This window comes from Muntiacus reevesi, chromosome 2, assembly GCF_963930625.1.
Source record: "Muntiacus reevesi chromosome 2, mMunRee1.1, whole genome shotgun sequence".
NCBI classification, from domain to species: Eukaryota; Metazoa; Chordata; class Mammalia; order Artiodactyla; family Cervidae; genus Muntiacus; species Muntiacus reevesi.
The window spans coordinates 104,969,733-104,997,369 of NC_089250.1; the positions used below are offsets into that span (position 1 = coordinate 104,969,733).

Genomic DNA, 27,637 nt, shown 5'->3' on the forward strand with positions numbered 1-27,637 from the left:
TTACCACTAGTACTACCAGTTCCCGGGCCAGGGATCGAACCCCAGCCCCCTGCGCTGGGAGCACAGAATCTTAGCCTCCCTGGACCACCAGGGAAGTTCCTTTCTCAGGAGAATCATCAGAATTTCAAAGAGATCTGTGATAACAAAATGGTGAGGAACCATTGCTTTAGAAATACACCCTGGACATGCTCAGGACGCTGTCCTTCGGTGAACTAACCACAGGCCTCATTGTAGAACACACAGGAGAGTTTATCCAGGCAGAGTCCATGACCAAGTTTGATAAGAAAAGATATATGGATATATGTGGCTAGATAGTAGACAACCCCTCCATGTATTAATAGTATTTTATATATGCATGTGTGCTAAGTCGCTTCAGTTGTGTCCTACTCTTTGCGACCCCGTAGACTGTTGCCTGCCAGGTTTCTCTGCCCAAGGGATTCTCCAGGCAAGAATATTGGAGTGGATTGCCATACCCTAATCCAGGGGAATCTTCCTGACTGATCTCCTGCTTTGGCAGGCAGGTTCTTTACCCCCTGGGAAGCCCAATTATATATATATATATATATATATATATATATACTTATATATATATATATATATATATTGTGTGTGTGTGTGTGTTTGTATCTGTGGCCAGTGTGTTGGGGGGGTAGGGAAAGAGAAATGGAGAAATACCCTTTCAATCTGAATGCTGCATAAACCTCCACCACTTTTAAGATGCATCCGTTTGCTCTAACACTGTCTTATATTAAAGTAAGCATAGCCCTGCTTGGTGGAAAAGGAAATGGCAACCCACTCCAGTACTCTTGCCTGGAAAATCCCATGGACGGAGGATCCTGGTAGTCTATGGTCCATGGGGTTGCTAAGAGTCGGACACGACTGAGCGACTTCACTTTCACTTTTCACTTTCATGCATTGAAGAAGGAAATGGCAACCCACTCCATTGTTCTTGCCTGGAGAATCCCAGGGACAGAGGAGCCTGGTGGGGTGCTGTCTATGGGGTCACATAGAGTCGGACACGACTGAAGTGACTTAGCAGCAGCAGCAGCCCTGCTTGGACAGGTGAACATATGAGGCTGTTAGTATTGATGCCTTGGTATAAAGTGAGTTAATCAAATGCTCTGGGCAGTTTTCGCTCTAACTTTCCTGTTATATTTTGAGATTTTCCTGGAAGACATAGGGAAAGTAAATGTTCATCTCAGAAGCGTGCCTCAGTAGAGTCCCAGGCCTAGTTGCAGTCCCACTCCCCACTAAGCATGGTGACATGGCCATTCATTCCCCACTTTATGTATTTCAGGGACTGGCAGCAATGCCTGCTACATGGAGGAAATGAAAAACGTCGAGACGCTAGAAGGAAACCAGGGACAAATGTGTATCAACATGGAGTGGGGTGCCTTTGGGGACAACGGGTGTCTGGATGATATCAGAACAATCTATGACAAACTGGTGGATGAGTTTTCTCTAAACTCTGGGAAGCAAAGGTAATTCCATCTGGTAGAGGAGACAGGACGGTGGCAGGGGGTGGGGGGGCAGGCAGGGCACGTGGCTATGTTTCTGCCTGTGTTTATTTTTTGTCCGAGTCATGTAGCGTGTGGGATATTAGTTCTCTGACTAGGGATTGAACCTGGGCCCCCTGCAGTAAAAGCGTGGAGTCCTAACCACTGGACTGCCAGGGTTAGGCAGTCCCCTGCCTGTTACAGTGGAAGAAGGTTCTAGTGGGAGGGGGCTTTGCACAGAACCTGGAGACTGTGGTCCCTCAGGTTAACTCCTGACCTTTTCTTTTGGCCCAAAGAGAACAGAGAGCTTAGGGGTGGCCACAGCACGTGGTACAAGATGGCCCGGGTTGATGTTCTGTCCAGGTGCCTCCTCTGGGTACAGCACCATCCTCTCAGTGACCATGTTAATTCTGGAATATTCTGGTCTTGCTGTTGTATCTATGTTTCCTCCCCATAGACTAATAGAAACCTCTTGGTCAGCAGGCTGTTCCCTTGTTTAGTGGAAGCAGAACACACTTGACTTGCACTTGTTAATGGGCAAGGGAAGTTAGGATGTTGCCAGTGGGGGTGGGGATGGGAGTGGGGGGCTCCAGGTCAGGGGTGAGGCTTAGGCCTGCCGCCGTTTAGCCTTCCACAGCAGACCTCTTGCAACACCTAGTGGCTATTTGGAGCTTTGCAGCTTGGGTTTCAGGGACCCTCCCCAAGATGGCAGTGTTCCCCCTTCCCAGCAAAGAGACAAATGATCTCTTGTCTCAGGCTCCCAGGGATCAGGCCATCCTCTGCCACAGCCAAGATGGGGTGGTCTAAGTCACGTCCCCAGGAGCAGAACGAAGAGCTGGGGTAGTACCTCTCAAACATAAGTGGCAGACCGGCTAACCTCAAGATTTATGTCTTTGCCAAATACCACCTATGCTGCATGTTTTTCTTTAAGTCAGCTTGTATTCTTGAGTTTAATGAGGGAGGAAAAAACCAGTATTACCATAAAATGGATATAGTGAAGAAGAGCATTATTTCAGTCCTACCTACTGTGCCCACCAAACGCTCTACAGGAAGACCCTCTTTGTTAAAAGGGAGATCTGTAGGGGTTGGAAGGGGTTAGAGCCATATCAGCACCAAAATGTTCCACACCAAGGAAGTGTCTCCTTGATGGACTGAGAAAGACTAGGTGAGAATTGATGATAGGTGTGCTATTTCTTAGGTTTTTTTTGTTTTTTTTTTCTTTTTTTCTGTGGAGTACCCCAGAGCTTCTGGAGTATCCAGATTCCAGGGGAGCCTCCCCAGCTTAGGGACCCTGAGATGGGGTGTGTGCATGGAAGTAGTTAAACCCCTTGTCATTTCTTGAGACCCCTGGACATGGAGAGGGCAGGAATTAAAAACCCCAAGAAGAGGTGGCCCCCAGGGGTGTGGTGGCCACCTGGGGCCCCCAGTCTGTGGGTGCTTGACCAGTACCCTGGGTTGCGGCAAAACCTTCTAAAAATCTAGTGGAAACATTCCCCGTGTTGTCTTATCCCTTGAAGCTGTTTGCTAGTTCTCCAGTTAGGTATTGAGCGCTTGACTGAGAGCAGCAGTGTGTTGTGCTGGGCCCTGGGACACAAACCTGAGCAAGATACTCATGCTCTGTCCCCTCGAGGCTTTCACTTCAGGGATGCCGAGAGGCGGAGGGCCCGTGTGTGTTGGGAAGAAGGGAGGGTGCCTGGAAGCTGAGACAGGGAGGTGAACCGTGGGGAGGGCAGACCCCTTGGAGCAGTGATGGTTGAACTGAGAGCTAGGAACTTGAGTGGGATTTCACCAGGCAAAGGCAGGGAGTTGGGTGAGGAAGAGGATGATCCAGCCATGAAACAGCGCTGGTGGTAGGTATGGCATCTGATCCTGGGAGGGTTGGGGATTCCTCAGCCCGGTCTTGCACTTTGCCTCTGCCAGGGAGCACAGGGCTGGGTGTGTGGGGTGGTGATGCCCGTGAGGCACAAGAAGGTGCCCATGGTTACTGTGAGACCAGAGGCCTCCTAGAGATCCTCCAGCCTCCCTCCTCTCGTTCCAGATATGAGAAGATGATCAGCGGTATGTACTTGGGTGAGATTGTCCGCAACATCTTGATCGACTTCGCCAAGAGGGGCTTCCTCTTCCGGGGGCAGATCTCTGAGCCGCTGAAAACCCGGGGCCTCTTTCAGACCAAGTATCTCTCTCAGATCGAGAGGTGAGTGGGCAGGGTCTTCAAGTCACAGGTGGACCTGGCCCTGGGGCTGTGATGGGGTTGGTAGGCAATCTAGGGGACATTTTGGCTGTTTGTGAGGGTTTTCTTATTCTCTGGAGTAGTATACCCTGAGCAGTTGCATGTTGAAGTTCCATAATTTTACTGTAAATCATTCCCTTTTATTAATTCTGTATGTTAGGGCATTATATTGATTTGTTTGAAATCATCCTGTGTGTAAGTAGGTTACATTTCAGGATAGAAAAGGTGCATCACAGATATTTGAGTTGAAGGTGCATCGAGTCCAAAAGAGCCAAGCGCCACTGGTCTGACCTCACCCTCTTCTCTGAAAGGCAGCTGGGGATGCAGGGCTCACCACCCACAGTGTCCCAGCGAACTGCTTCTGTCTTCCTCCTGTTTTTCTTACATGGAGTGAATGTTTCATCTCTACCATCTCCATCTTGCACAGTGTACTGTGGGAGAAAGTAGGAAAGTGCTCAGCAAAAGCGCTTGTGCAAGAGCCTCCTACATTTTAGGATGGTCATGATAGCGGCACTGGGCCAGGGCCTGCTCCTCACTGTCCCCCAAGCCTGGGTCTGTAACCTGCAGGTGAAACCCACTGCCCACCAGAACCATGCAGTAAAGTGCTCACTGCTGTAGACAGCCACCCTGACCTTGGAGGTCTTGAGCACTCAGAGTGGTGGCATTTCACAGCCTCAGGGGAGGGAGGGGCCTTGATAGGGAACCAAGTTTCCCACTTCCTTCTCTCTTCATTCGCAGTTCACCCACGAGCCAAGTGTGGAAAATAGCAGCCAGATAAGGAGAAGAAAATATCAGTGAATATTTCTTGTTAATACTTTTTTTATCATGGTGAAGTGAAAGTCGCTCAGTCGAGTCTGACTCTTTGCGACCCCATGGACTTCTTTACGACTTCTATCTGTCCATGGCATTCTCCAGGCCAGAATACTGGAGTGGGTAGCTGTTCCCTTCTTCAGAGGATCTTCCCAACCCAGGGATCAAACCCAGTCTCCTGCATTGCAGGCAGATTCTTTACCAGCTGAGACACAAGGGAAGCCCTTTTTATTGTGGTAGATCCACATAACGTTAACTTTATCATTGTGACCATTTTGGAAGTGGACAGTTCAGTGGCATTAAATACATTCACTTTGTTGTTCGACCATCAGCACCATCCATCTCCAGAACTTTTTCATCTTCCCAAACTGAAATTCCGTACCCATTAAATACTAATTCTCCATATCCCCCTCCCCCCAGCCCCTGGCAACCACTGTTCTATCTTCTGTGTCTATGACTTTGACTTCTCTAGTGACTTCATGTAAGTGGAATCATACAGCATCTGTCCTTTCACATCTGGCTTACTGCACTTAGCATAGTATCTTAAAGGTTCATCCATGTTGTAGCATGTATCAGAATTTCCTTTTTTAAGGCTGAATATGAATAATTCCTTGTATTGTATACACCACATTTTGCTTATCCATTCATCCATTCATGGACACTTGGGTTGCTTACACTTTTTGGCTGTTGTGCATAATGCTGCTATGGACATGAGTGTGCAAATACACGATCACGTCCCTGCTTGCGATTCTTTTGGGTATATACTCAGAAGTGGAATTGTTGGATCACATAATTATTTTATTTATTTATTTGAAGGAACTGCTATACTCTTCCGCAGTGGCTGTACCATTTTACATCCCACCAACAGTATTTACAAGGGCTCCAACTTTATATCCTCGCCAACACTATTTATTTTGTTTTTATTTTTCTTTTAATAATAGCCATCCTGATGGGTGTGAAGTGCTGGGGAAGGTCTTTTCAAGTGTCATATCAAAGGGAGAAATAATAAAGAGAAAATTGCAAATTTTAGCTGCATGGTTTCTGTAAGTTAAAAACAGTATCAATCATCAAGCTTAAAAGACAAAACAGCAAACAAAGAAAACATTTGCATTCTATATGACAAGATACAAAGCATGGCATGGTGGGTGAGAGCTTTGGTAGTTTGGTCCTGAGACCTGCTTTGACCTGGCTGTGAGCTCTGGGTGAGTTACTCAATCTCTTCCAGCCTCAATTGCCACATTTTAAAAATGGGAACAATCAAATTTGGATCAGTTGGCTGTTAGGAAGAGGAATGAAGTGATATATGTAAACACCTGTCACATAGCAAGTCCTCAAAAAAGGCTCACTGCTCTTGTCACTGTTGTTGTCATCGTCCTTGTTTCATTGTCAACTCTTTCAGTCTCATGAGGAGACAAATATCCCAGGAGACCAAGCATCAACTTTCAGAAAGGCACTTGGCTTCTGGGTCAAAAGCCCTTTGACTCAGAAATGTATCCTAAAGGAAAAATCTGAGTTGCACACAAAGACTTATAAACAGGAATGTCACTGGAGGGTTACTTTATAGTAGCAAAAAATTTCAAGTTAAATTTCTCTAAATAAATTATGGTCATTTCCAGAATGGAATACTCTGGCAGCCTTTTTCAATCCTGGTCTTGGATAAGGAGGTAGGAACTACCTCAGATACATGAAGAAAAAAGCAAGAGAGAAAACCATATATAAAGGGCAAGCCCACAACATTATTAATCAACTGTGTGAAAGTGAAAGTCACTCAGTCATGTCTGACCCTTTGTGACCCCATGGACTATCCAGTCCGTGGAATTCTCCAGGCCAGAATGCTGGAGTGGGTAGCCTTTCCCTTCTCCAGGGGATCTTCCCCAATCCAGGGATTGAACCCAGGTTTCTTGCATTGCGGGTGGATTCTTTACCAGCTGAGCCACAAAGGAAGCCCATTAATCAACTATACTCCAGTATAAAATAAAAATTTAAACATAAATAAATGACAAGCCTATTTACATATCAAAACACATGCATTTTAATGATATTCAAGAAAAATAGATTGGAAGGAAATACATTTAAACCTTAATAGTGTCTTCCCCAGTGTTGGGGTTGTAGATAGTTTTAATTTTCCAATTTTAACTTTTCTAGAGTTGCCAGTTTTTCGACAACTTGTAATACTTCGAGGGTCATTTAAAAAAATATAATTTTGAAGGGAAGAGAAAACCCCCTGACCCTTTTCGTGGATAAGCTCTGATTTGGGGCTGGCCCCTGCTGCTCTCGGGCGGGTTCCCTTTCATCTGGCCTCCTGACTTTCGTCCCCCACAGCGACCGATTAGCGCTGCTGCAGGTCCGGGCCATCCTCCAGCAGCTGGGCCTGAACAGCACGTGCGACGACAGTATCCTCGTGAAGACCGTGTGCGGGGTGGTGTCCAAGAGGGCGGCGCAGCTGTGCGGCGCGGGCATGGCCGCCGTGGTGGATAAGATCCGCGAAAACAGGGGGCTGGACCGCCTCAACGTGACTGTGGGCGTGGACGGCACGCTCTACAAGCTTCATCCGCAGTGAGTGCGGCTTCCGCTGGGGTGGGCGCATGGGCGAGGCCCCTTGTGGTGCTGGGACACCAGGATGTGATTTCCCACCGCCCAGTAAAACTCCTCACCAGGAACACAGCCGGCCTGCAGGCTGTGCGGTCAGGGCGGGGCTTGTTTGGCACGAGGAAGGGACGCAGAGAGAAGTGGCTTCACTTGGCCAGCTCACCCTGTGGCCCTGACATTTCCTGCTTGCTGCTCCTCCCGGGCCCCTTGTATCCTGGGTGGGGAGCAGGAAAGCAGGTAAGGGTGGGCGCGGGCTTACCCATCAGCCTGGTGGAGAAGCTATTTTTTAGAAGTGGGGAGAGGGAGTGAAGGAAAGGGAGCCGACCCACTGTCCTGTTAACCTGCTACATCAGATTCTGTCAAGAGCCTTGGAAGGCAGGAGCAATCGTGGCCCTGGGCTTTGGACCACGGAGGCGGGTGGGATCAACCTCCTTTTGGCCTGGAGTCCCACATCCCATGCTGGAGGAGAAGGGGTGGGCCCTTCTGCTCTTTGACCCGCGGCATGTCTCAAAGCTGGGCTCTTAGGAATGGAGTGACCTTATTATTGTCGAAACAGAGGTACTTTGGCCAGTCGAGAGAGGGCTACTAATAACTACACTGAGACCGTTCCCAAGTAAACCAGCTATAATGTTACTCTACTTGAAAGCAGGCCTACCCAACTCAGCATGGACACTGCCTGCCTACCTCACGGCCGTGGCTTGGGATGGAACAGGCTGTCCGGCTCCATCCCCACCTGTTTCTTCACCTTCGCTGCTCTCCTTGTTGTCACTGTGTTTATTTAGAGCTAGTCTTTGGAGCCCAACATGGACAGGCTTGGGTTTAATCCTGACGGCACCCTTTATAAGCTGTGCTCAGCTGATTCATCTCTGTCAAGTCTCCTCTTCTTTGCGGGATAATAGCCTCTGGCAGACTGGACATTACGTATATAAAGTGTGGGACACTAGCAGATCCTCAGCAGAAGGCAAGCAGTATTACCTCTAGGAGCCCTGCTGCCCTGAGCATTCTCACCTGGCCCTATCTCATTTGCAGCACAAAATGCAAGAAGCCAGAGTCGCCTCTCATTTAGAGATTATGCTTCACTTGGGGGCAGAAAGGAAGGCTCCCTGTCAGCTTCAGGTGCTGATGGGCTGGAGTCTCAGAGGGCTGCAAGCTAGGAATGGGTGATGTTTGTTTCCATGAAGCCTGCTGAGCTGAACAGCTGACCCGGCCTGGCCTGCCTCAGTGGTCCACGCCCAGGTCTCGGCAACCCCTTCTTGGATTTCAGTCCTCTAGGATCCTCAGGCTGTGAGGATGGGAGCTGTCTGGGTGTGTTACTCATGCCATTGCCCTCAGAGCTGTCCAGAGGAGCTCGTTTTGGATTCTCCTTCTTGTCTCCCTGCTGCAAATTGTAATCAGATTGGCCGTAAACCCGCTTTCCTCCTAGCCATTCTCAATAAGTCTCCGCTGCTTCAGAGCAGCCCCACCCCTCTCACTTCCCTCCTTCCCTTTGGCTGCTTCAGCATCTTCAGGTGGGTCCGGCATCTCTCCTATTCCTCTACCCACCCATCTCTATTTTTTGTCCTTTTCAGCTTCTCCAGAATCATGCACCAAACCGTGAAGGAACTGTCACCAAAGTGTAATGTGTCCTTCCTCTTATCTGAAGACGGCAGCGGCAAGGGAGCCGCCCTCATCACAGCGGTGGGCGTTCGGCTCCGGCAAGAAATGAGCAGCTGAGAGTCCTCACCCCCAGCCTGCTGCCCTTCCAGCACTCCTCTCTTCAAGCAGCGACCCCTTATTTTGCCCAGCGAGCTGTGCTGGGAGACGCCGGCGCCAGAGCCCGCCTGCACCACCACAGGGAGGAAACCAGAAGCCCACTAACGGCGCGTAACGTAGGGTACAAAATAGAGTGTGTGCTGTTGATAATCTCCCTGCCCTCCAGGTCTCTCCTCACCTGCCCTGCCACTCTGCATGATTTGATTTCAACCTGTCGTATGTTCCCCACGTGTGAAGTTTAGTGGCGTCCGTTTCTAATTTATGCATTCGTCCAACAGTTATTTATTGGCCCAAGATGAAAAGTCACACCATCTGACAGGCCTTAAGGGCCTCCGCTGCCCGTCCCTGGGGACCCATCCCCCATGTGCAATGTATTATCACCAGCAGACACTGCCGGGACTTCTCCTCCCCTGGGTGCAGCGGCCGCCACTTCCTCCCGGCCCCGCACCCACTGCTGTCTGGTGTCCCATCTGGGCATGGCAATGCCACCGAATTGTGTGTCCGTGGAACTGGTCACAGCCACGTTGTGACAGTCTTGCTTTCTGTCTGTCTTGGGGAGGGGAGGTGGGCAGTCCTGCGGGAAAGTGTCTTGTCTCCACGCGGGTAAAAGGAACCAATCAAGAAACAGTACGCTCATTGGAATTACCCATCGCTTTTGTGAGCCATGTTGTATGACCTAGTAAACTTTGTACCAATTCAAAGACCCGAGTGACGCTTAATGACTGGGGAGCAGGGAGGATGTTGGGGGATGTATGTGGCAAATACCAAACCCTGGGGGGTTTTGTGGCCTTCTGGGTCGGAAGTTTGAAAGGAAGGCTGTGTTCTTTAGCCCGCAGCCTTCTTTTGGCTCAAGGACTTGTGTGCTCTCCCCATGTCTTCTAGCACCTGCCCTCCAGGCTCCCTGCTGCAGCCCCAGGGGCCTGTCTTGGGGAGGGATTCCTGCACCCCCGCCTTGACCCCTTTCAGAAGGTAAAGGCCTCTGTCTTCCAACAGCCTGCCTTCCTCACCCGTAGCTGGAACAAAGTAGAAGCTTGGCTTGCAGGGGCTGTTTGGGTTTCCCGAGAGGACGGGGCAACACTGGCCCCCGCTGCTCCCGCTGTTCCCGAGCAAGTCCTGCCTTCATCATCCTGTCCGCCAACTCCAGGCCAACAGATGAAGAGACCCCCTGCCCTGAGTAGATGAAGCCTTGCAGCAGCCCTGCGTAGCAGGGTTGTGGTGCTCTCCCCGCCCCCGCCCCCCCCGCCCCCCGCCAGCCATCGAAAACTAACCCCTTCTATGGGAAACTGGCCCTTGTCCAACCCTTCCATCCCTGCCCCACCTCAGCCTCGAGGGTGCTGCTCCACTCTGTGGCTGCCATTTTGGATTCCTCCCCCCAAGCTGTCAGTGGACCCCACATCCGCCCGCATTCTGGAACCTGTGACTGCAGTGCCGTGTGAGCCTCCCCTGCCATGGTCACCCCTCTGCATGGTTTTCCCCAGGACTGACTGCATGTTCACTTGGTTGGTGAGACCAGGGTCCCTTTATTGGCACTGCCAGCGCCTACGGCACAGTGATTTTTGTGAAGAACACAGGTAACATTAAACTCTAGGTGTGCGTTTACAGCATTACGTGGTTCTTCTGGAAGGGCCCGAGGCAGGGAAGGTGAGTCAGCAGGCAGGGTGAGGTGTGGACCCGGCTGGGCCTGGAGCTTTCTAGGGGATGGGACAGTTGGTGTTCTCTGCCTGCCAGCCTCTCGAGCAGAAGTAAGGGTGACGGCTGTGTTGCTGACTTGCAGAGGCATTCATGTCAGACGGCTGCCATGGTAGTAATGAAAGTCACGGCTGCTGTTTATGAGGGCTTCCCAGGTGACTCAGTGGTAAAGAATCTGCCTGTCAATGCAGGAGACACAGGTTTGATCCCCGGGTCAGGAAGATCCCCTGGAGGAAGACATGGCAACCCACTCCAGTATTCTTGCCTGGATAATCCCACGGACAGGAGCCTGGTGGGCTACAGTCCATGGGGTCACAAAGAGTTGGACATGACATAGTGACTGAGCACACACGCTGTTTATGAAGCACTTAACATGTATTGGACTTGCTGATTTATGGGCATCCCTCCCATCATCCTCACAGCCTCCCTGCAAAGTAGTTTTGCAACTGAAAGAAGAAGGCAATGTGAAGGTCTTTGTCTCGAGACCACCCAGCTGAGCCTCCTTTTGACCCGTTAACCACCACCTCCCCTGGGGTGGATCTCGGTTCTTAGATGCTAAAGCAGAGAAGCCCTGGATTGGCTCACAGGTTAGGGGCTTTGCAAAATTCAGAAGCTTCTTTCCTTGTGTCTTTATCCTGATAATAAATCACTGTCATGGTTGAGTACTGCCCACGGGTGTGTTTTGTTTGGTTCGCACAACATTTATAAAAATGTGAGCCAAATTTAACAATTCTGGAAGTTTCACAAATTTGGATTTCGGGCTTTTCTTGAAAGATGGAGAGGATCAGTCACATGGCAGCATTTGCCCAGAAGTGATCAGCTACTGTCCCCTCTGGATTCCTATGCCCTCCAGTTTGCCACAGTCCCCACCATTCCCTATTGCCCCAACACTGGAAGTCAGTTATCTTTTCTCAATATATCTACAACTTTTATACTGGGTTCAATTTACTCATTATGTTGTATGCCCCAGGAAGGCATTTGACCTTGCAACTCCTGGATTAGACAAGTGTTAGCTCACCCTGTCTTCTTTGAATTATTGGATCCGCTGAAGCACTGTTTGAAGGGCTAGCTGGGAAAGGTAGTACCCACTGCAGAGTTCCTGGCCCCATCTCATCTTTCCATTGATATACTCAAGGGTGAAGCATGGGCCAAACTTTCAGATGTTGTTCTTTCGACTGGCTACTTCTCAAAGGTCCCGAGCCTCCCCCTGCAGCCAGGCACTAGGCTTTAGGGTTCAGTAGACACTCTAGCCTGGGGCCTTTCAGCCTGCCCGTTGACAGCCTCACAGGGGGCCACATTCCCAAACATGAAAAAAATCTCTTTAGTGTGACACCTGTTGACCCTTGTGGAGAGGGATGGAGTGTGGGTCAGCTCCATCTTGTCTTCCTCGGTTGGCGTGACCCATGGACAGCAACGGAAAGCAAGCCGGAATCCAGAGCGAAACCTGAGGGGTGGAGGGTCATCTTGAGAAATGGAGTGAGGGAAACAGTATGGGAACTGCCCTGTGGCTGCCCCACCTCCAGGAGCCGATCTCCCCTTCGGAGGAAAGTTGCTTCGGAAATTCACTCCTAAGAGCTCAGGGTCTCTGGAGGACTTCCCTGGTGGTCCAGTGGTTAAGAATCCTCCCGCCGATGCAGGGGACGAGGATTCGATCCCTGGTCTGGAAACTAAGACCCCACATGACTGTGCAGCTAAGCCCATGACCACAACTACTGAATCCCAAGTGCCCTAGAGCCTGTGCTCCACAACAAGAGAAGCCACTGAAATGAGACGCCTGTGCACCGCAACTGGATAGCAGTCTCTGTTCACTGCATCTAGAGAAAAGCTGGTGTGCAGCAAAAAAGACCCAGGGCAGCCAAAACAAATAAAGAATAATAAATAAAGAATTAAAGAAAAAAGCTCAGAGATACGTTCTTTAGAGGACTGGGGTTTTGGAAGCAGCCAGAAGTAATCTGGAGCCAAGTCCAAGTTTGAAGTGGGTGATTAAGCTGGACAAGACCATTTGTTATTACAAACAAACAAAAACAAACCAAGTACAATTATAACACAACAGATTTTCTTGTTTGATTTGTTAATTGGCTTCTAAAGGAGTATACAAAGAGGAATCTTAAGAAATTGGGGCTTTGGCAATGTTGGCTGGAATGAGGATGCTCTCCAAGGGGACTGCTTTGAAAGGAAATATGCACATTGAACTACTAAGTTTGGGGACATTTGCTTAAAAAATAAGTGAGCTTTCCCCATGGCAGCACGAGGGTCCCTATGTAAATGAGAGATCAGAGGAAGGAGAAAGTGAGTGGGAGAAGTGAGACGGAGCTGGCAGAAGGTAGACACTGTCCTGTCAGGAACAGAAATAGATGAGGCCCTGTGTGGTGCAGACAGAGGCCAACTGAGTGGTCTGTTCCCAGGAGATGCAAGGTTCTGTGTTTCAGAAGCGCGGACCTGACGTTGGTTCTTCCCCCTGTAGCTCTAGAGATTCCATGGTGCAGCCCAATAAATGCCTTTATTATGGGAGCTTCATGGCCACTGTCCCTTATACCTGCACTCAGCATGTCCCAACCTGAGCTCCCTATCCTCTTCCCCCCATGCCCCTGACAGTCGTCCTCATCTCAGCTCCTGATAACTGACCACCCAAGAACCTGGAGTCATCCTTGACTTCCTCTCCATCAAATTCTGTTGACTCTACCTTAGCAATCTCCAGACTCTGACCACTTCTCATGCATCTAAACCCACCATCTCTTGCCTGGTGGGACTATTACAACTGCCTAATCTCCCTGCTTCTCCCCCTTGCCATGTTCCCTCTGCCTGGAACTCTTATCCAGACAGCTACCAGGGCCCACTCAGGCCTCAAGTCTGCTCAAAAGGCCCCTCAGTAAGGCCTACCCTGACCATCCTGTAAAAGTGCAACCTTTATGCCCATTACTTCCCCCATCACTTCCTGTCCTCCCTTACCCAGTTCTCCTTTTTCTTTTATTCTATAGGATTTATCACCTAATACACACTGTGACTTATTGACTCATTAGGTTTGCTTATTGTCTATCTCCACCTGCTCCCCCTAGAAGGTCAGCTCCCTGAGGAAAGGGATCACTGTTTTTGTTCACCAGGGTATCCCAAAGGGCCTGGAAAAGTGCTGGCACACACAGCCACTGGAGATTATTTTCTGGAGAAGACAAGATTGCACCAGGAGGAACAGTCCTACTGCAGGGCTGGTGTCTTCAAATACTGAACGAACAGAGGTTGTTTCAGGAACTCATAGAGCCGTGGCGTGTTCAGACTCCCACGGACTGTGTCATTGGGTACCTGTGCATAGACACAGAAGGCTGGGGGCATGATGTGACAGTCCCTGTCTCTAAGTTCTCACTTCTACAACTGCATGAGAGAAAAATGTGTGATGTAGGGATGAGATTACAGACCTTGGAGACACACGGAATTCTTGTATGAGTTTAGGAGAGTCTTCCTTTCTGAGACTCAGTTTCTTTATCTGTAAAATGGGGATAACACCCCCATCCGATTACACGGGTAGCCCTGGTGGCTCAGATGGTGAAGAATATGCCTGCAATGCAGAAGAGGCAGGTTTCTCCCTGGAGAAGGGAATGGCAACCCACTCTAGTATTTTTGCCTGGAGAATTCCATGGACAGAGGAGCCTGGTGAGCTACAGTCCATGGGGTATACTTGCCTGTCAGGAGACAATGGAGGGTTCTGGTGCCTATTAAACATTCAAAAGATAAAAGTCAGTCTCTCACTTCCTTCTGGCCTGCCCCAGGTGGGTAGGATGTCTGAGCAACAAAGGCTCTACTGGCCTTATGAATGACCTGGATATCTGTGCAAAGAGGTGATAAAAGAGGCCCAGGGTCAATGTCACTCACATCACTGCCTTGTTAAGGCCAGGACTCAGTTCATCTCTCACTGACTCTTCCCTGGCCCCACCGTTCCAGGCTCCTGCCTGGCCCAACATCTCCCACCTGTGCATGTGCTCCAGAGCAAATGCCAGTCCCTCAGTGAGACTCTAGAGGTAGGAGAGCGGCGGGGAGTAAGAATTGGGCTCCTTCCCTGGCAGTCTCTGCCAAGGTCATTTCCCAGCGCCCCTGAAAGCCCCTCCTGTGATCTTCCAGGGAGCAACCTGTTTCCCCTCCAGCCTCGGCCCCAGGCCTCAGGTTGAGTGCTTCATTCTGCTGCGGCTGGCACTGTCCTTGCCCACTGACAGTCCTCAGTGCGTCCTCAATGTAGAAAGCTCTTAAAAACATCAGTACCTCCCTCCTTGGTTTTTTTTTTTTTTCCTGTCTTTATTGAATTTCTTACAATATTGCTTTTTTATGTTTTGGGTTTTTTGGCTGATAGGCATGTGTGACCTTAGCTCCCCAGCCAGGGATCAAACCCACACCCGCTGCATTGGTAGGCAAAGTCTTAACCACTGGACCACCAGGGAAGTAGCCAAGTCCCTCCCTCCTTTACCTGGCTCCTTCCTTCCTCCCTCTCTGACTGTCCTTTTGCCTCTCTGCCCCTCCCTCCATCTGTCTGTCCCCCCTTCTCTTCTCCTTGTCCCAGGTGCAGCCCCCAGAAGAAAGAGCAGGAGCAGGCGGACGTGAAAGCTGTGGCCTAGGCATTGGGCAAAGCTCTGGGGAGGGGGTGGGGCTCAAGCGAGGCCCAGACAAGAGGGAGGATTATGCTGGGGGATCCCTGTGAGGATGGCAATCCCATGGGGGTGGGAGAAGCTGTGCAGGGGGGTCCAGATGGAGCCAGGCTGAGGAGAGGGGCTGGGGTGAGGGCTCACCTGTGGTTGAGGCAGCAGTAGATGATGGGATTGTACATGGTGGAGCTCATGGCCAGCCAGAAGAGCGCCAGGTAGACCTGCTGGATGAACTTGTGGCAGTAGATGTCCTCCTGGAAGGTGCCCAGGATGAAGTAGAGGTGGTAGGGCAGCCAGCAGATAGCAAACGTCACCACCACCAGCACCATGGTCTTCACGAACTGGTCCAGGAGACACTTGGGTCACTCCTCAGCCTGGACGCCCCAAGTCCCAGTCTTCCTGAGGATGGGGGTGGGGCACCCCTCATGCCAGCCTGAGAAGCCCTCAATAATCAGGTCCCCTCTGCGTCCACAGCCTCAGACCCCCAGAACACCTGCTACCCAGGCTTTTGCTCAGGCTGGTCTCTAGGCTCACACTGCTGTCTTTCCTTCTTAGTCCTCACTCCTCAAAGCCCAGTTCAAGGCCACCTTCTCTAAAAGGCGTCCTGGATCCTTCTTTGAGCAAAGCAGCTCCCTTCCCTGGGGAGTGGATGAGCTCTCGCTCCTAACCCCATCCTTAGGAGAGACCCTGCCAGCTATGGGTCCGCAAGACCCCCACTCGCTGCAATCTGTGTCTGTCACGACAGAAAGACCAAAGGCAAGTCGGCCGGCCTGGGGAGGCAGGAATGAAGGCTCTGGCCAGAGACTTGGGACAAACGCAAGGTACACGCGGAGCCCATCCTCCGCGGCGCCCTTTCGGGGATGGGCCCGGAACGGCCGATGCCGAGGCGGGACCAGACTTCCGACCCCGCCCTGACCCCGCCCCCTCCGCCCCCGGAGTTCACCTTCTTCTTGGCCTGCAGGTGGCGCAAGTTGGCACCATGAGCCTGGTGCCCCGGGACAGAGCGTCTCCAAAGCGTGAGTCCGATGACGCTGTAGGCGACGAACATCACCACGAGAGGCAGGAAGTAAATGAGGGCGATCACTACGAGGTGGTACCTGGAGGGAGAGTCAAGGGCCTGGGCACCTGGCGACTGCCAGAGCTCAGTTCCCAGGACTTTGCGGTGCCCCTGAGTTTCCCTGGCAGGCCACCCCCGGGCCGCCTCCCAAGACCTTGGTCTAATTTTTTTTTTTTTTTTTTTTTTAAAGGCAAACCGACTAGCATATGTGCCCAGTGAGGGCTTCCCTTTCCGCAAAGAGGACACCAGTGTAAGCTCTGAGTAATTCCAAGTGGCAGACAAGTTATCAAACGAGGAAATAAAGAGGAATGAAAAAGTTAACCAATACATTTGTTAAAAATTTATGACATTAAGCTCAAGTGAAAGTGGCTCAGTTGTGTCCGACTCTTTGCGGACTCTATACAGTCCATGGAATTCTCTAGGCTAGAATACTGGAGTGGGTAGCCTTTCCCTTCTCCAGGGGATCTTCCCAATCCAGGAATCGAACCGGGGTCTCCTGCATTGCAGGCAGCTTCACCAGCTGAGATATCAGGGAAGTCCCATTAAGCACAAAGGAGGAAGTAAAATTACATATCCCACCCCCACCACTATTAACAACTTGGAATATTTTCTTCCAGAATCATGCATTGTATGTGTGTATATACACATGTATTAGATAGATTATGTATATCGTCTATATCTGCATCTGTCTGTCTAGATAGATTTCCTGGAGTAGATATGTTTTATCCTGCACCAGCATCCCTACCAGGGAATGGGGCAGTGAAGACGGGCCACACAGTTCAAGCTATCGGATCACCTCTTCCCGACCGTGAGCATTGTTGGGAACGCGGCTCACATCAGCAGACACACTTTCTGCTGTGAGCAAGTGGCCTGGAACACCACTGATGGTGCTCATCCAGTCCCCATGGAGGACACCCGGGGCTGTGCTGAGGCCTTTTTATTTCCTCTGGGGTAGAGGACATGCATGCTGCCCCTTCTGGTTTCTGAGTGATGCTGCAGTCATGCTCCAGCAAGACCACGGCAGGAGCATTTGGTGAATGGACCCCAGACCCCTGGCTCTGTCATGTGACCTTCTAGGAAAACTGATGTGTTCCCAAGTCACTTCTCTCCTCCGCATGTGCCAGCCTTTCTGGGCCCCTTTCAAGAGGTGCTGCCACCTGGAGGGAGGAGAGCAGGTGGGTTCTTCCCTAAGTATCTCCCCTAAAACCTGAGTTTAGAATTTGACTTTCTAATAACAGAATGTCTGGGGCCTCCTAGACACCCTGATCCCCATCTAGCCTACTGTGGAGCAGGTAAGGAGAGGAGGAGCAGTGAGTGCCAGGCCCCTGTCACCTTTGATTGTGAGGTCACAGATAGACCTTGAGGATTAGCTGAGCCATCTGCCTCAGTGTCCAGATCGAGGACCTGAGGCTCAGAGAGGCACAGGAAGTCTGTGTCACGTGAAACAGCTCTACAGACTTAACACCCAAATGACTTCCCTTTCACTGAGAATCAGCCCTGTGGAGTCAGAAGACCTGGGTTCTTGTCCAGCCTCTAATTTAAAGCATGACCTTGGACAATCAGATCTCTCCTTCAGTCTCAGTTTCCCCGTTTGTAAAATATGGAGATAATCTCCACTATGCTTCCCAAGTATGAGTGATCCTCCTTTGTTGTCTCATTCTTTTTTTGGGTCGGTGCAGGATAGGGATTCACTCTGGGCTAAGTTCCCACCAGAAGGGAGCGCCAAGGAGCTTTGGGGACCATCTTCTAGGGCCTGCCAGAATCAGGAATGGCTTCTCTCACAGCTGAGACTGCCTTTTTTGCATTTTGATTTTGCAAGTGTATGTGCATTTTCCTGGAGAGGGCGTCTGTCATTTTATCAGATTCATACACACAGAATGTGAGCCTGTAAGGATGGAGCCCCAAATCTAAATCTCAGAAGCTCCCTAACCCAAGAATGAATAAGAAATTCTCACACATAAGAAACCAAGCTTTCGCCCAAATCCTCTCCGAATTCGAAGTATCACCAAAGCATACCCTCCGAGCCCACCTCTGCACTCTTGCTTTCTGCCGTTGTCTGAATCAGGGTCAGAAATCACCAACCCCAGAAAACTGGTGGTTGGTACCCTGAGTTCTCACCACCCCGTGCCTCCAGGAGAAAAGCTCCATGTTGAGGTGGAGAAACATCGCCGCCCAGTGGCCAGTCTCGAAATGTCCTGCTCCCATCCCTTCCTTGAGCCAGGAAAAGGGGCGCGTCCTTACATGGACACCGCCCATGGAGCATTGAGTCCCGAGAACGTGGGGTACAGGGTGAAGGCAAAGACCCATGGCAGGGCCTGCCTCGAAACACAACAGCCCCCAGGAACAGGCTGCTCAGAGGAACGGCGCCTTCTGGCCGGTGCTCGGGACTGCAGGGGCCGGCGTGGGGAGAGGGCTGTCACGGGGGGCGGGGCGGGGCCTGAATTGTCGCCGTGATCGGCGGCTCTGGGCTCAGAGCCTGCACAGCCTTATGCTTGCGGCAGCCAGGCTTTTCTTGGACTAAGTCTGGCAGGTTTGTTTTCGTTTGTTCCCGTTTAAACGACCACATACTGGGCGCAGGTTCTGCTGCAGGCTCGGTACCAAGTGCCTCACAACAGTCCCTGAGCAAAGTGCTCCTGCGAATCTCCTTGGAAAGAGAAAGGGCCAAAGGCTCAGAGAGGTTAGGTGACTCAAAGGATGCTTGAGCCAGCAGGGGACAGAGCAGGATTCCAACCCGAATACTGTCCCCAGAACCTCAACCAATTCTTTATCCTCTATTTTGAACTTCCAAGGTGCGTGGGGATGACTGAGGCACGTGAGAAGTAGGCGAACTGAGGCCCAGAAAAGGAAAGGACTTACCCAGGGTCACACTGCGGCGGCACCGTGTCTGAGTTCTGCTTTCTGCCCCCATCCCCTAGCCCATGGTGCCTGCCTCAACTCAAGGCTGTCTCCAGGCTCCTCCTGAAAACACCCCAGACTCCATCATCTGCCCTTTCTTTCTGCCACCCTGATACGCCCCTTATTTAAGCAAGAGTGTTGAGGAGACTGGGCTCTGAAGCAGGACTGCCTGGATTTAAATCCTTGACTTACCACCTAGCAGCTGTGTGGTCCAGGCCCTTAGTTTTTTTAGAGCTTTGGTTTCCTCATCTGAGAAATGGGAATAATAATAGTACATACCCATACTGTTATGAGAATTAAATGGGTTCATGTATGTAAAGTGCTTAGACCAGCCCTGACATTTACTGAGTGCTAAGTGTCACTTTTAGTTGATACTGTGCCCACATTGTCCCCAGTTCACTCACAGATACCAGTGCACTCACACTTACACACTGCACATGTGTACCCCGTGAATGTGCACGCACGCACACACAGGCACATGCACACACACCGTGTTCCCCCACCCCCAGGCCTTACAAAAGGAGCATCTTGCCACCGCTGTCTTCAGGCCAGGCCACCACGCACTTGGTGGCGCCCTCATCCGTGGTGACGGTGGAGTAGAAGCACTGGGGGAAGGCGAGCGCCAGGGCCACCAGCCAGATGCCGGCAATGACCGCTCTGGTGCCAGGAGCTGAGAGCCGGGGCTGGAAGGGGTGGACGATGGCCATGTACCTGTGAGCAGAGGGCGGTGTGAGTGGGGGGTGCACTCCCATCAGACCAGCCTGCATCTTCTCTTCCCACTCCAGGCCCACACTCTCCAGTCCTATTCCCCGCACCCGACTGGTGACCTGCAGAGAGCTGCCGGGCTGGTGACTGTCTTGTAGACACAGGGCCCACTAGTGCCCTAAACCTCTGTCCACCACGTCACCTCCTTCTGAGCGTGGACATGCTCTCAGAAGGCCACAAGAGGGCAGTGTGGCCACACCAGAAGTCCATCTGGGGCATTGTCCTGCAGCTCTGCCCTGCCGAGTTCCTCAGCAACACAGCCTCTCTTCTGTTCAGAAACTTTAACAGAGCCCAAAGGTCTTCTGCACAAAGCCCAAAGCAGCTGCCCACCAGCTCTCTGCAGTGGAGGAAGTGCTCTACGTATGTAGAAATGACCTTGGTCCTAGATGAGCCCCCGAGTCTTCCCAGGACCTTGGTCCTAGATGAGCCCCCGAGTCTTCCTCCCTGGGATTAATCTGAATCTTGAGACATGGCCAGAACAGTAAGACAAAGCTCAAATCCCACCCTTTAGCTGATCCTGACACGATATCTGATATACTACCTGCCCCACTCCAAAACACAAACCCTAGCGCCTCAAATCCCCTATCCCCGTCCTAATATTTTCCCATAGCCCTCATGACCTCAAAATACAATATATAGTTTATTTAGTCTTGTGTTTCTATTTGAATTTTCACCAGGGCAGGCATCTTTATCTGTTTTTACCTGAATGTGCAGAACAGTATCTGTACATAGTGGGCACTGAACGTAAGAATGAATGAAGAAATGAGTGGACGAGTCTCCATTATTACCATCTGGACCTGAGCCACCATCTTCCCTCCCCTGAGTTACTAGTCAACCGCCTCCTGCCTGTCTGGACTCCTGGCTTCCACCCTGCCCTTTACAGTCCATACTACCCACCCCCCACCTGACCTTTAAGGCGGAAGTTCCATGAGACCATGCTTTTCCCACTGGTGTATGTTCCCCAGTGCCTGAAACAGTGCCTCAAATATTTATTGGGAGAACGAAAAAGTCTTAGGTGACTTTAAGATCTGCCGACTGATCACTCCTCCACCCTCCTGCCCCCATCCCCTGCAGAGGCTCAGTCTGCAGCCCCAGAGATCAGCACCCAGGAGGTAATTGGCCCCATCGTAATTATGTGGTAACTGCATGCAGTGTTTAATTTCCCCCCTCATATAATCTATCTAGGAATAGGAAACAATATAAGCAATTTCCTTGTAAAAGAAAGAAACGAAAACAAAAATCAACTCCAGAGAAGATCACTCCAGAAGGTCCCTAAAACACTGTTGCTCTTCCCCTATAGCCTTGAACAGCCATCTAGGGCAAAGTTCTTTCTCATGTCTAACCTTACCCTTTCTCGTCTCAGTTGCACAGTCCTCTGTGAGACTACTCCAGGTGCATAGCTTAGGATCATGAACAGGTTAGAAGGCGGTTAATTCCCTGGGTTCTACCCTTACTTGCTGTGTGACTAGGGGCGTGTTATCTGCCCTCTCTGAAGCCAACACAGTGAGCCGGCTCCCCCCAGCTGCCCCGCTGCCCCTTCTTGCCTGTCAGCAGCAATGGCAGTCATGGAGTAGATACTGACGAACATGGCAGTGATGGGGAAGAGGTTCTGGAAGTAGCAGAAGGCACGGCCAAAGTACCAGATGTTGTGGCTGGCATAGACGAAGTTGAAGGCAGCATTGAAGGCAGCCATGCAGAGGTCAGCCAGGGCCAGGTTGACGATGAAGTAGTTGGTGACCGTGCGCATCCTCTGATGGGCCAGAATGATCCAGATGACTGTGGCATTACCCATCACAGCCACCAGCACCAGGGCCAGGTAGGCTGCGGTCCACAGTGCCAGCTGCCAGCCGGGCATGGAGAAGGCTGTGATGCCGGTGGCATTGCTGTCAAGGCCAGATGAGATATTGATATCAGTCATCACAACACAGGCCCCCATGGCCGCCTCTGGGTCTGGGGACAAGGGATAAGGCTCCTTGGCTCCCTCCAGGCCCTGGTGCCCTGTGGGAGCACACAAATCCTCTCTGAGTGCGGGGAGCAGAGGAGTGGGTGCCGAGCCAGGCGCGTCCAGGGAGCCGGGGGGGGTCACTCCCAAGTCTCAAACAGAGATGAGTTAGGCTGAGCAGAGAGCTGGGTCCAGAGCCCTAGGCATTTCAGATTCCCATGTCTTGGCCAGCCTTCTCCAATGTCACGTGGATATCTAGAATCCAAGACGTGGATTCAGAGTAAGAAGCATCCTTATAAATCATCAGCCTGCGTCTTCACTGCAGAAATGGAAAAACAGATTCCAAGTGGGGACCAGCCCAGGTCATGTAGTAAGTTGGTGATAAACTCGAAGCCAGGTTCCTCCTGATGTGGTTCAGGGACCATCAGGGCTCAGAGGTGCGCAGAGCAGCTGTCTGGATGCGGCAGGTCAGCTGTGCAGCAGGCGGTCTCTGCAGGCGCTGGGGTGCAGGCGGGGCGGTCTTCCCGCTGCTCTCCGGGCGGGGCCGTGCGGCGCGGGGCGGCAAGGGCCTTGGCAGAGGTGCTGTCTTCTCACGAGCTGGGGCTTTGCCTCCACCCTTCGTCCCACCTCCTGCGTGGATGGCCCGGCTTCGTCTCTTAGGAAAGGTTTAGGACTGGCTGCTGAGGCAGGGAGAGACCCAGGGAAAGTGGGGGGTGGCAGGGGTGGGGCCTGGCATGGAGGGCACAGTCCTCAGTAGGGTGTTTACATTCAGCGGGGCCGCAGCTACATCTAGAATGTGACTAGGGGTACAGGCTTGGGCGGCTCGGGGACTCCAGGCAAGGACTCCTAAGCCTTTTCGAACGTCAGTTTCCCCATCTGAAAAAAAAATAGGAACGATACAGCGTGCATCTCACAGTGCCTTGGTGAGTTTTAAATGAGATAGTGTATGTTAAGTCTGCTTAGCACGGGAGCTGACGCATAAAAGGCGTGACAAGGAGCCGCAGCCCCGTGGGAGGCCTTGGGGCCTGCTCAGGGCTCTGTGGCCAAGATGGAATGCAAAGCATGTCCAACCCGTTCTCAGGTGATGCTAATGCTGCTGGCTCAGGGGCCTCACTTTGAGAACCACTGTCTTAGGACGAGGACAGAGCTCACTGCCTCTCCTGTGAGCTCCAGAAAACCCCGAGGGGCGGCCCGCAGACTCCACTCTTCCGCCCCGACTGTGTGATGTGTCGGGCACTGCCTGAAGCTGCTGTGTCTGAGTGACTGTACGTGTGTGTAACAGGCATGTGTAAGCACATGCACATTCGTGTACTGTGCACACCCGTGGGGGTGTAGACCATCAAGACCCGGCAGCCCCAGAAGGGCAGGGCATGTCCCTCCTTAAAGCCTGGAGGGCTCAAGTGTGCTTCATCTCCTTGGACTCCAGCCAGCCGCCGGGGACCCCTACTCCTCCCGTGGTTGTGTATACTGTAGGACCCTGGGCCCCCTGCCCTCCCAGAGTCAGCTTAGGACACAATGGCTCCCACCCCACGGCCAAGCCATGGGGCAGAGGGAGGCCTGTTCCCTGTCTGGATTGGGCCACCAGCCTCTGTTTGGACAACTGTCTTTTGCTGAATGACCTCTGCCTCTGATGTCTTTTGGCGGGAGAGCAACAGACACTCCAGTTTCAGGGCTTGTTTGTCTCATGCTCCACTGACCAGGGTTTTGGAGGCAGAATGTGTAGAAATAAGGATGTAAGCTGGGGCAACCTACTCTGTTGGTGGTTCTGCCTCCTCCTTCAGGCTGTGAGAATTTGAGTTTCAGGTACGAGTAGAGTGCAAGGATAGGACACCAGAGAGTGTGTCACCCACCAGAGAAGCCCCAAATGGTACCCGTTTCTCCTCCCCGCCAGCATCCCACCACCTCCAGTATTTACATGAGGATTATGTTTTGGAACTGTTAAATCTAAGAGTTTTATTTCCCCCTTAAATCATGTGTCTTGTAGTTTTCCAACTATGTACTGTCTCGTAGAAGGAGAGGGTGGGGCCACCCTGGACAGAGGAGCGTGCAGAGCTGGCCTGCAAAGTCCATCACTAAACAATGGACATGAAGGCCGGTCCTTCTCAAAACAGGAAAACATTCTGAATTCCTTTAGCTCCTCTGCACACGTCCAGACTCCAGTTTGGTCTTCGAGGATTTGTATGGGAAGTTCCCTCCACCAGGAAGTGGAGGAGAATGCCGCCCACCGGTTCTGTTGGATGGGCTGAGTGGCGGCGCAGGTTGGGTACTCCTGGGAGGCTACTCTGGTTCCGACTTTAGAGTGCTCCTTATTAAGGATCCCATGGGATCAACCCCTGGGGAAGGAAGGGGAGAGGAGCGGGTGTGGGCAAAGGGGGTGGCTGAGCAGTGATGGTGAGACAGTGGCCTTGGACAGCCCCAGGTCGGATCACTCTGAGCTAGAAGGACCCATTAGAGTCACCCTCACGGTTTGTGCTATTGTGGTTTTGAAGCTGGAGTCCTGAAGACTAGAATGGAAGAGGAGTTGTATGTCAGGGTGTTTGGAGGCGACGGTGGGAGCTGCTGCAGGGGTTAGGGACGGGAGAAAGAAAGGGGTTCCAGGAAGCACTGTGGCCCAGGTGCCCCTCAACAGCATCCCAGAGATGCCATGTCGCCTGGTCATGGCTTCAGCGGGTCACATGTGGCTGCAGGTCATCTGGTCACCTCGAAGTTCACCTGGGCTGGGCAAAACGAGGTCGAGGACGGCTCGGGGAGTTGTTTATTTGGGTAAATGAATCCCATTGGAAAAATCAGCCTTCATTCTGAAACTATGCGCTTCTTGCTTTGGGGGTTAAAATATCCTTTGTTTCATGAAATAATGGTGATGGTAGATGGTAGTTGCCTCCGTGATTTTTCTTTTCCTTTAATGTTTCTTACTCAATGGAATATCATGCTGATGAGCTGTATGGTTCCCTCAATTAGGTGTTTTGATGCTTTATTGGTCCATGAAATTCAAAGACCCAGGAGCCCTGATCTAGTTCCTCCTTTGGAGAAGAGGAGGGGGCGCCCCCGAGGGGAGGAGGCTGGCCCCGGGTCCTCTGGCCTGTGCAGGGGCCGCTTCCTATGGCTTCCCTCGTCCTGCACAGTCTGCACCCGCCTGTCGGCCTCAGGTCTCATGAAGCCACTTCTCGGTCGCCTCCTTGTCACACAGGTGGGGGGTTCCTCAGGGTCTGGGCTGTGTCTTTGTCTTGTTTATCTCTTTTGTCCAGGAGAGTAGCAAGCATATCACAGGTACCCTCTAAAGGTGGACTGAATGAAAATGATGAATCAAATTTAAAATGACTCAGGGGTGACGGATGGTAGATTGTATATATTGCATGTATCATCTGTTTATCTATCTATCTATAATGCTGTGGCTTAGTGGCTGAGGTGTGTCTGACTCTTTGTGACCCCGTGGACTATAGCCTGCCAGGCTCCTCTGTCATAGAATTTTCCAGGCAAGAGTACTGGAGTGAGTTCCCATTCCTTCTCCAGGGGATTTTCCCAACTCAGAGGTCAAACCCAAGTCTCCCACACTGCAGGCAGATTCTTTACCATCTGAGCCACCATGGAAGCATCTATCTATAATAAGTAGATACATATCTAATAGAGAGAGAGATACTTGACAAATAGATAGGTAGATGTGAAAACCTTTAACTAATGGGATTGGCCGTGATGGGATTTTAGGGAACTTTGAGTGGGCAGGGTAGTGTAAAACCTGGCACATTGGCACACAGTAGGTGCTCAATAAATCTCAGATGAATACATGAATAACAAATAATGAGTAAAGTTTAGAACATAACCCAGTCAGGGATGATGGGAGTAGCATTCTTATTTTCACAGAATCTAAAGCTTAAACTAAAAAACATGTCTGTGTAGGTCAGGCAGAGCTTTTGGAGGATGCTGAGGGTTTCCACAGCATCTCAGGATTTATTCCTCACAGTTCGCCCTGCCTTGTCCACAAACCGGAGGGTCCCAGGCTGGCCCCTTTAGAAGATGAACTCTGGGCCCCCCACCCCCCCGGCCTGCGCATCAGTGGCCCAGAATCTGGGACTTCAGCTGGGAGAGGGAAAGTTGCAGTCTGCCAAGAGCACGCGCTGCAGCTGACACCTTTTTTAAACACTGTGAGTGTGATGGGGTGGTGCCTCCCCCTAAAAGCCTGAAGTTTATCTAGCCAGGGAAGAGAGGCCGTGAGTGTTTACATCTGCCGTGGTGCTGGTGTACACAGAGCTCAGAAGCTCTTAACACCAAACGGGTTCATTTCCCAACATCAGGCTTCTGCAAAATCTGCCCATTTATGGCAGGCAGAGGAGGAAGTGGGCGAGGCTTGCCTAGGAGGGGGCCCCCCAAGACCCGGTTGCTAGTTAGATGATTGGGGTCATCCCAGAGGCAGCCTGGCTGTTGTAGACAGAGGGGACTTGGTGTCTGCCCTGGTGCTGGCAGTTGTGCTGTGGTGAGGAAGCGGGGAATGAGTGAGGAAAAGGGGGGGACAGAGGGTCAGGGTTTCTGCTGAAAAGCCTGAGTCCTCGGCCCTGCAGGGGGTCTCTCAACTGGACTTCGAGTTGAGAAACTCCCTGCAATCATCCCAGAGTTAGGAGAAAGCGTCATGTCTCACCTTCATGAAGCTTCCAGCCAAGATGGAGAGCCAAATCCTGTATGATCTGTCGCTCTCCACTCCATCCTCTGCCACAGTGATCTCTTAAAAACACTGACCATGCACTTCCTGCTTGAAACCCTCAATGAATTCCCATTGCTCTCTGGGTTGAAGAAAATAGCCTCATTCCTTTACTGCTAATTCTTTCTCAGGACCACTTTCCCCTTGCTTCTTTTAGCAATAAAGCCTCCCCTGCTGTTACCTATTGTCACCTGGCTTCCCAGCTAATGACTGTATTTCCAAGCCTCCCTTCCAAGCCAGATGTGGTTACATGATTAAGATCTGGCCAATAGGATGTGGCAGGAGCAATTTATATGTGTCTACAGACAACTTCAAAGTCTCATCTGTTTTTTTTTTTTTTAAAACAAACAGCTCGCTTTTTAAAAAATTCAATTAATTAATTAATTAATTTTTGGTTGTCCTGGGCCTTCAGTGCTGCGTACAGGCTTTCTCTAGTTATGGCGAGTGGAGGCTCCTCTAGTTGTGGTATGTGGGCTTCTCACTGCCGTGGCTCCTCTTGTTGCAGAGCACAGGCCCTAGGCGGGTGGGCTTCAACAGTTGTGGCCCACAGGCTCAGTGGTTGGGGCCCATGGACTTAGTTACCCCACGGCATGTGGAATCTTCCCGGACCAGTGATTGAACCTGTGCCCCTGCACTAGCAGGCAGATTTCTGTCCATGGCACCACCAGGTAAGTCCTCATCTTTCTTTTTAAATTTATTTTTTATTGAGGTATAGTTGAATTACAATGTTGTGCTCATTACTGCGGTACTGCAAAGTGATTCATTATACATATATGAACATTCTTTTTCATATATTTATATTACAGTTTATCATAGGATATTTAATTTAATTCCCTGTGCTGCACAATAAGACTTCCATCATTTATTTATTCTATATACACTAGTTTGCATCTGCTAATCCCAAACTCCCAATCCAACCCTCTCCCACCCGTCTCTCCCTTGGCAACCACTGGTCTGTTCTCTATGTCCCTGATTCTGTTTCATATATAGGTTCATTTGTGTCATATTTTAGGTTCTACTTATAAGTGATGTCATATGGTATTTGTCTGTCTTCCTTACTTCACTTAGTGTGATCATCTTTAGGTCCATCCGTATTG

General features: G+C 51.1%; 2 protein-coding genes across 2 annotated transcripts in view; one reads left to right on the plus strand and one right to left on the minus strand.

Annotated features, from left to right (window-relative positions):
- The window catches only part of HK1 (hexokinase 1), a 70,665-nt gene extending 61,087 nt beyond the window's left edge, over nucleotides 1-9,578 (plus strand). Inside the window, exons 15-18 of the mRNA XM_065922487.1 lie at nucleotides 1,298-1,481; nucleotides 3,535-3,690; nucleotides 6,859-7,092; nucleotides 8,694-9,578. Of these exons, the coding sequence (XP_065778559.1) occupies nucleotides 1,298-1,481; nucleotides 3,535-3,690; nucleotides 6,859-7,092; nucleotides 8,694-8,838 (719 nt within the window). The 3' untranslated portion in view covers nucleotides 8,839-9,578. The remainder of the gene's footprint in view (nucleotides 1-1,297; nucleotides 1,482-3,534; nucleotides 3,691-6,858; nucleotides 7,093-8,693) is intronic.
- Nucleotides 9,579-10,922: 1,344 nt separating this feature from the next.
- On the minus strand, nucleotides 10,923-21,844 carry TACR2 (tachykinin receptor 2). Its single transcript, XM_065922491.1, has 5 exons — nucleotides 21,453-21,844; nucleotides 19,660-19,854; nucleotides 16,135-16,288; nucleotides 15,336-15,532; nucleotides 10,923-12,010 (listed from the first exon to the last, which is right to left on the minus strand). Exons 1-5 carry the CDS (start codon nucleotides 21,842-21,844, stop codon nucleotides 11,794-11,796), a joined length of 1,155 nt encoding a protein of 384 aa, XP_065778563.1. The 3' UTR covers nucleotides 10,923-11,793.
- Nucleotides 21,845-27,637: the final 5,793 nt, after the last annotated feature.

Bases quoted from the DNA above. Each gene is read 5' to 3' on its own strand.
- TACR2 (XM_065922491.1), bottom strand. From the start codon at position 21,844: ATGGGGGCCTGTGTTGTGATGACTGATATCAATATCTCATCTGGCCTT. The intron at 15,533-16,134 runs GTGAACTCCGGG...CTCCTGGACCAG, and splicing joins ACCTGCAGGCCAAGAAGAAG to TTCGTGAAGACCATGGTGCT. The intron at 12,011-15,335 runs GTGAGCCCTCAC...TCCACCCCTCAG, and splicing joins TACTGCTGCCTCAACCACAG to GTTTCGCTCTGGATTCCGGC.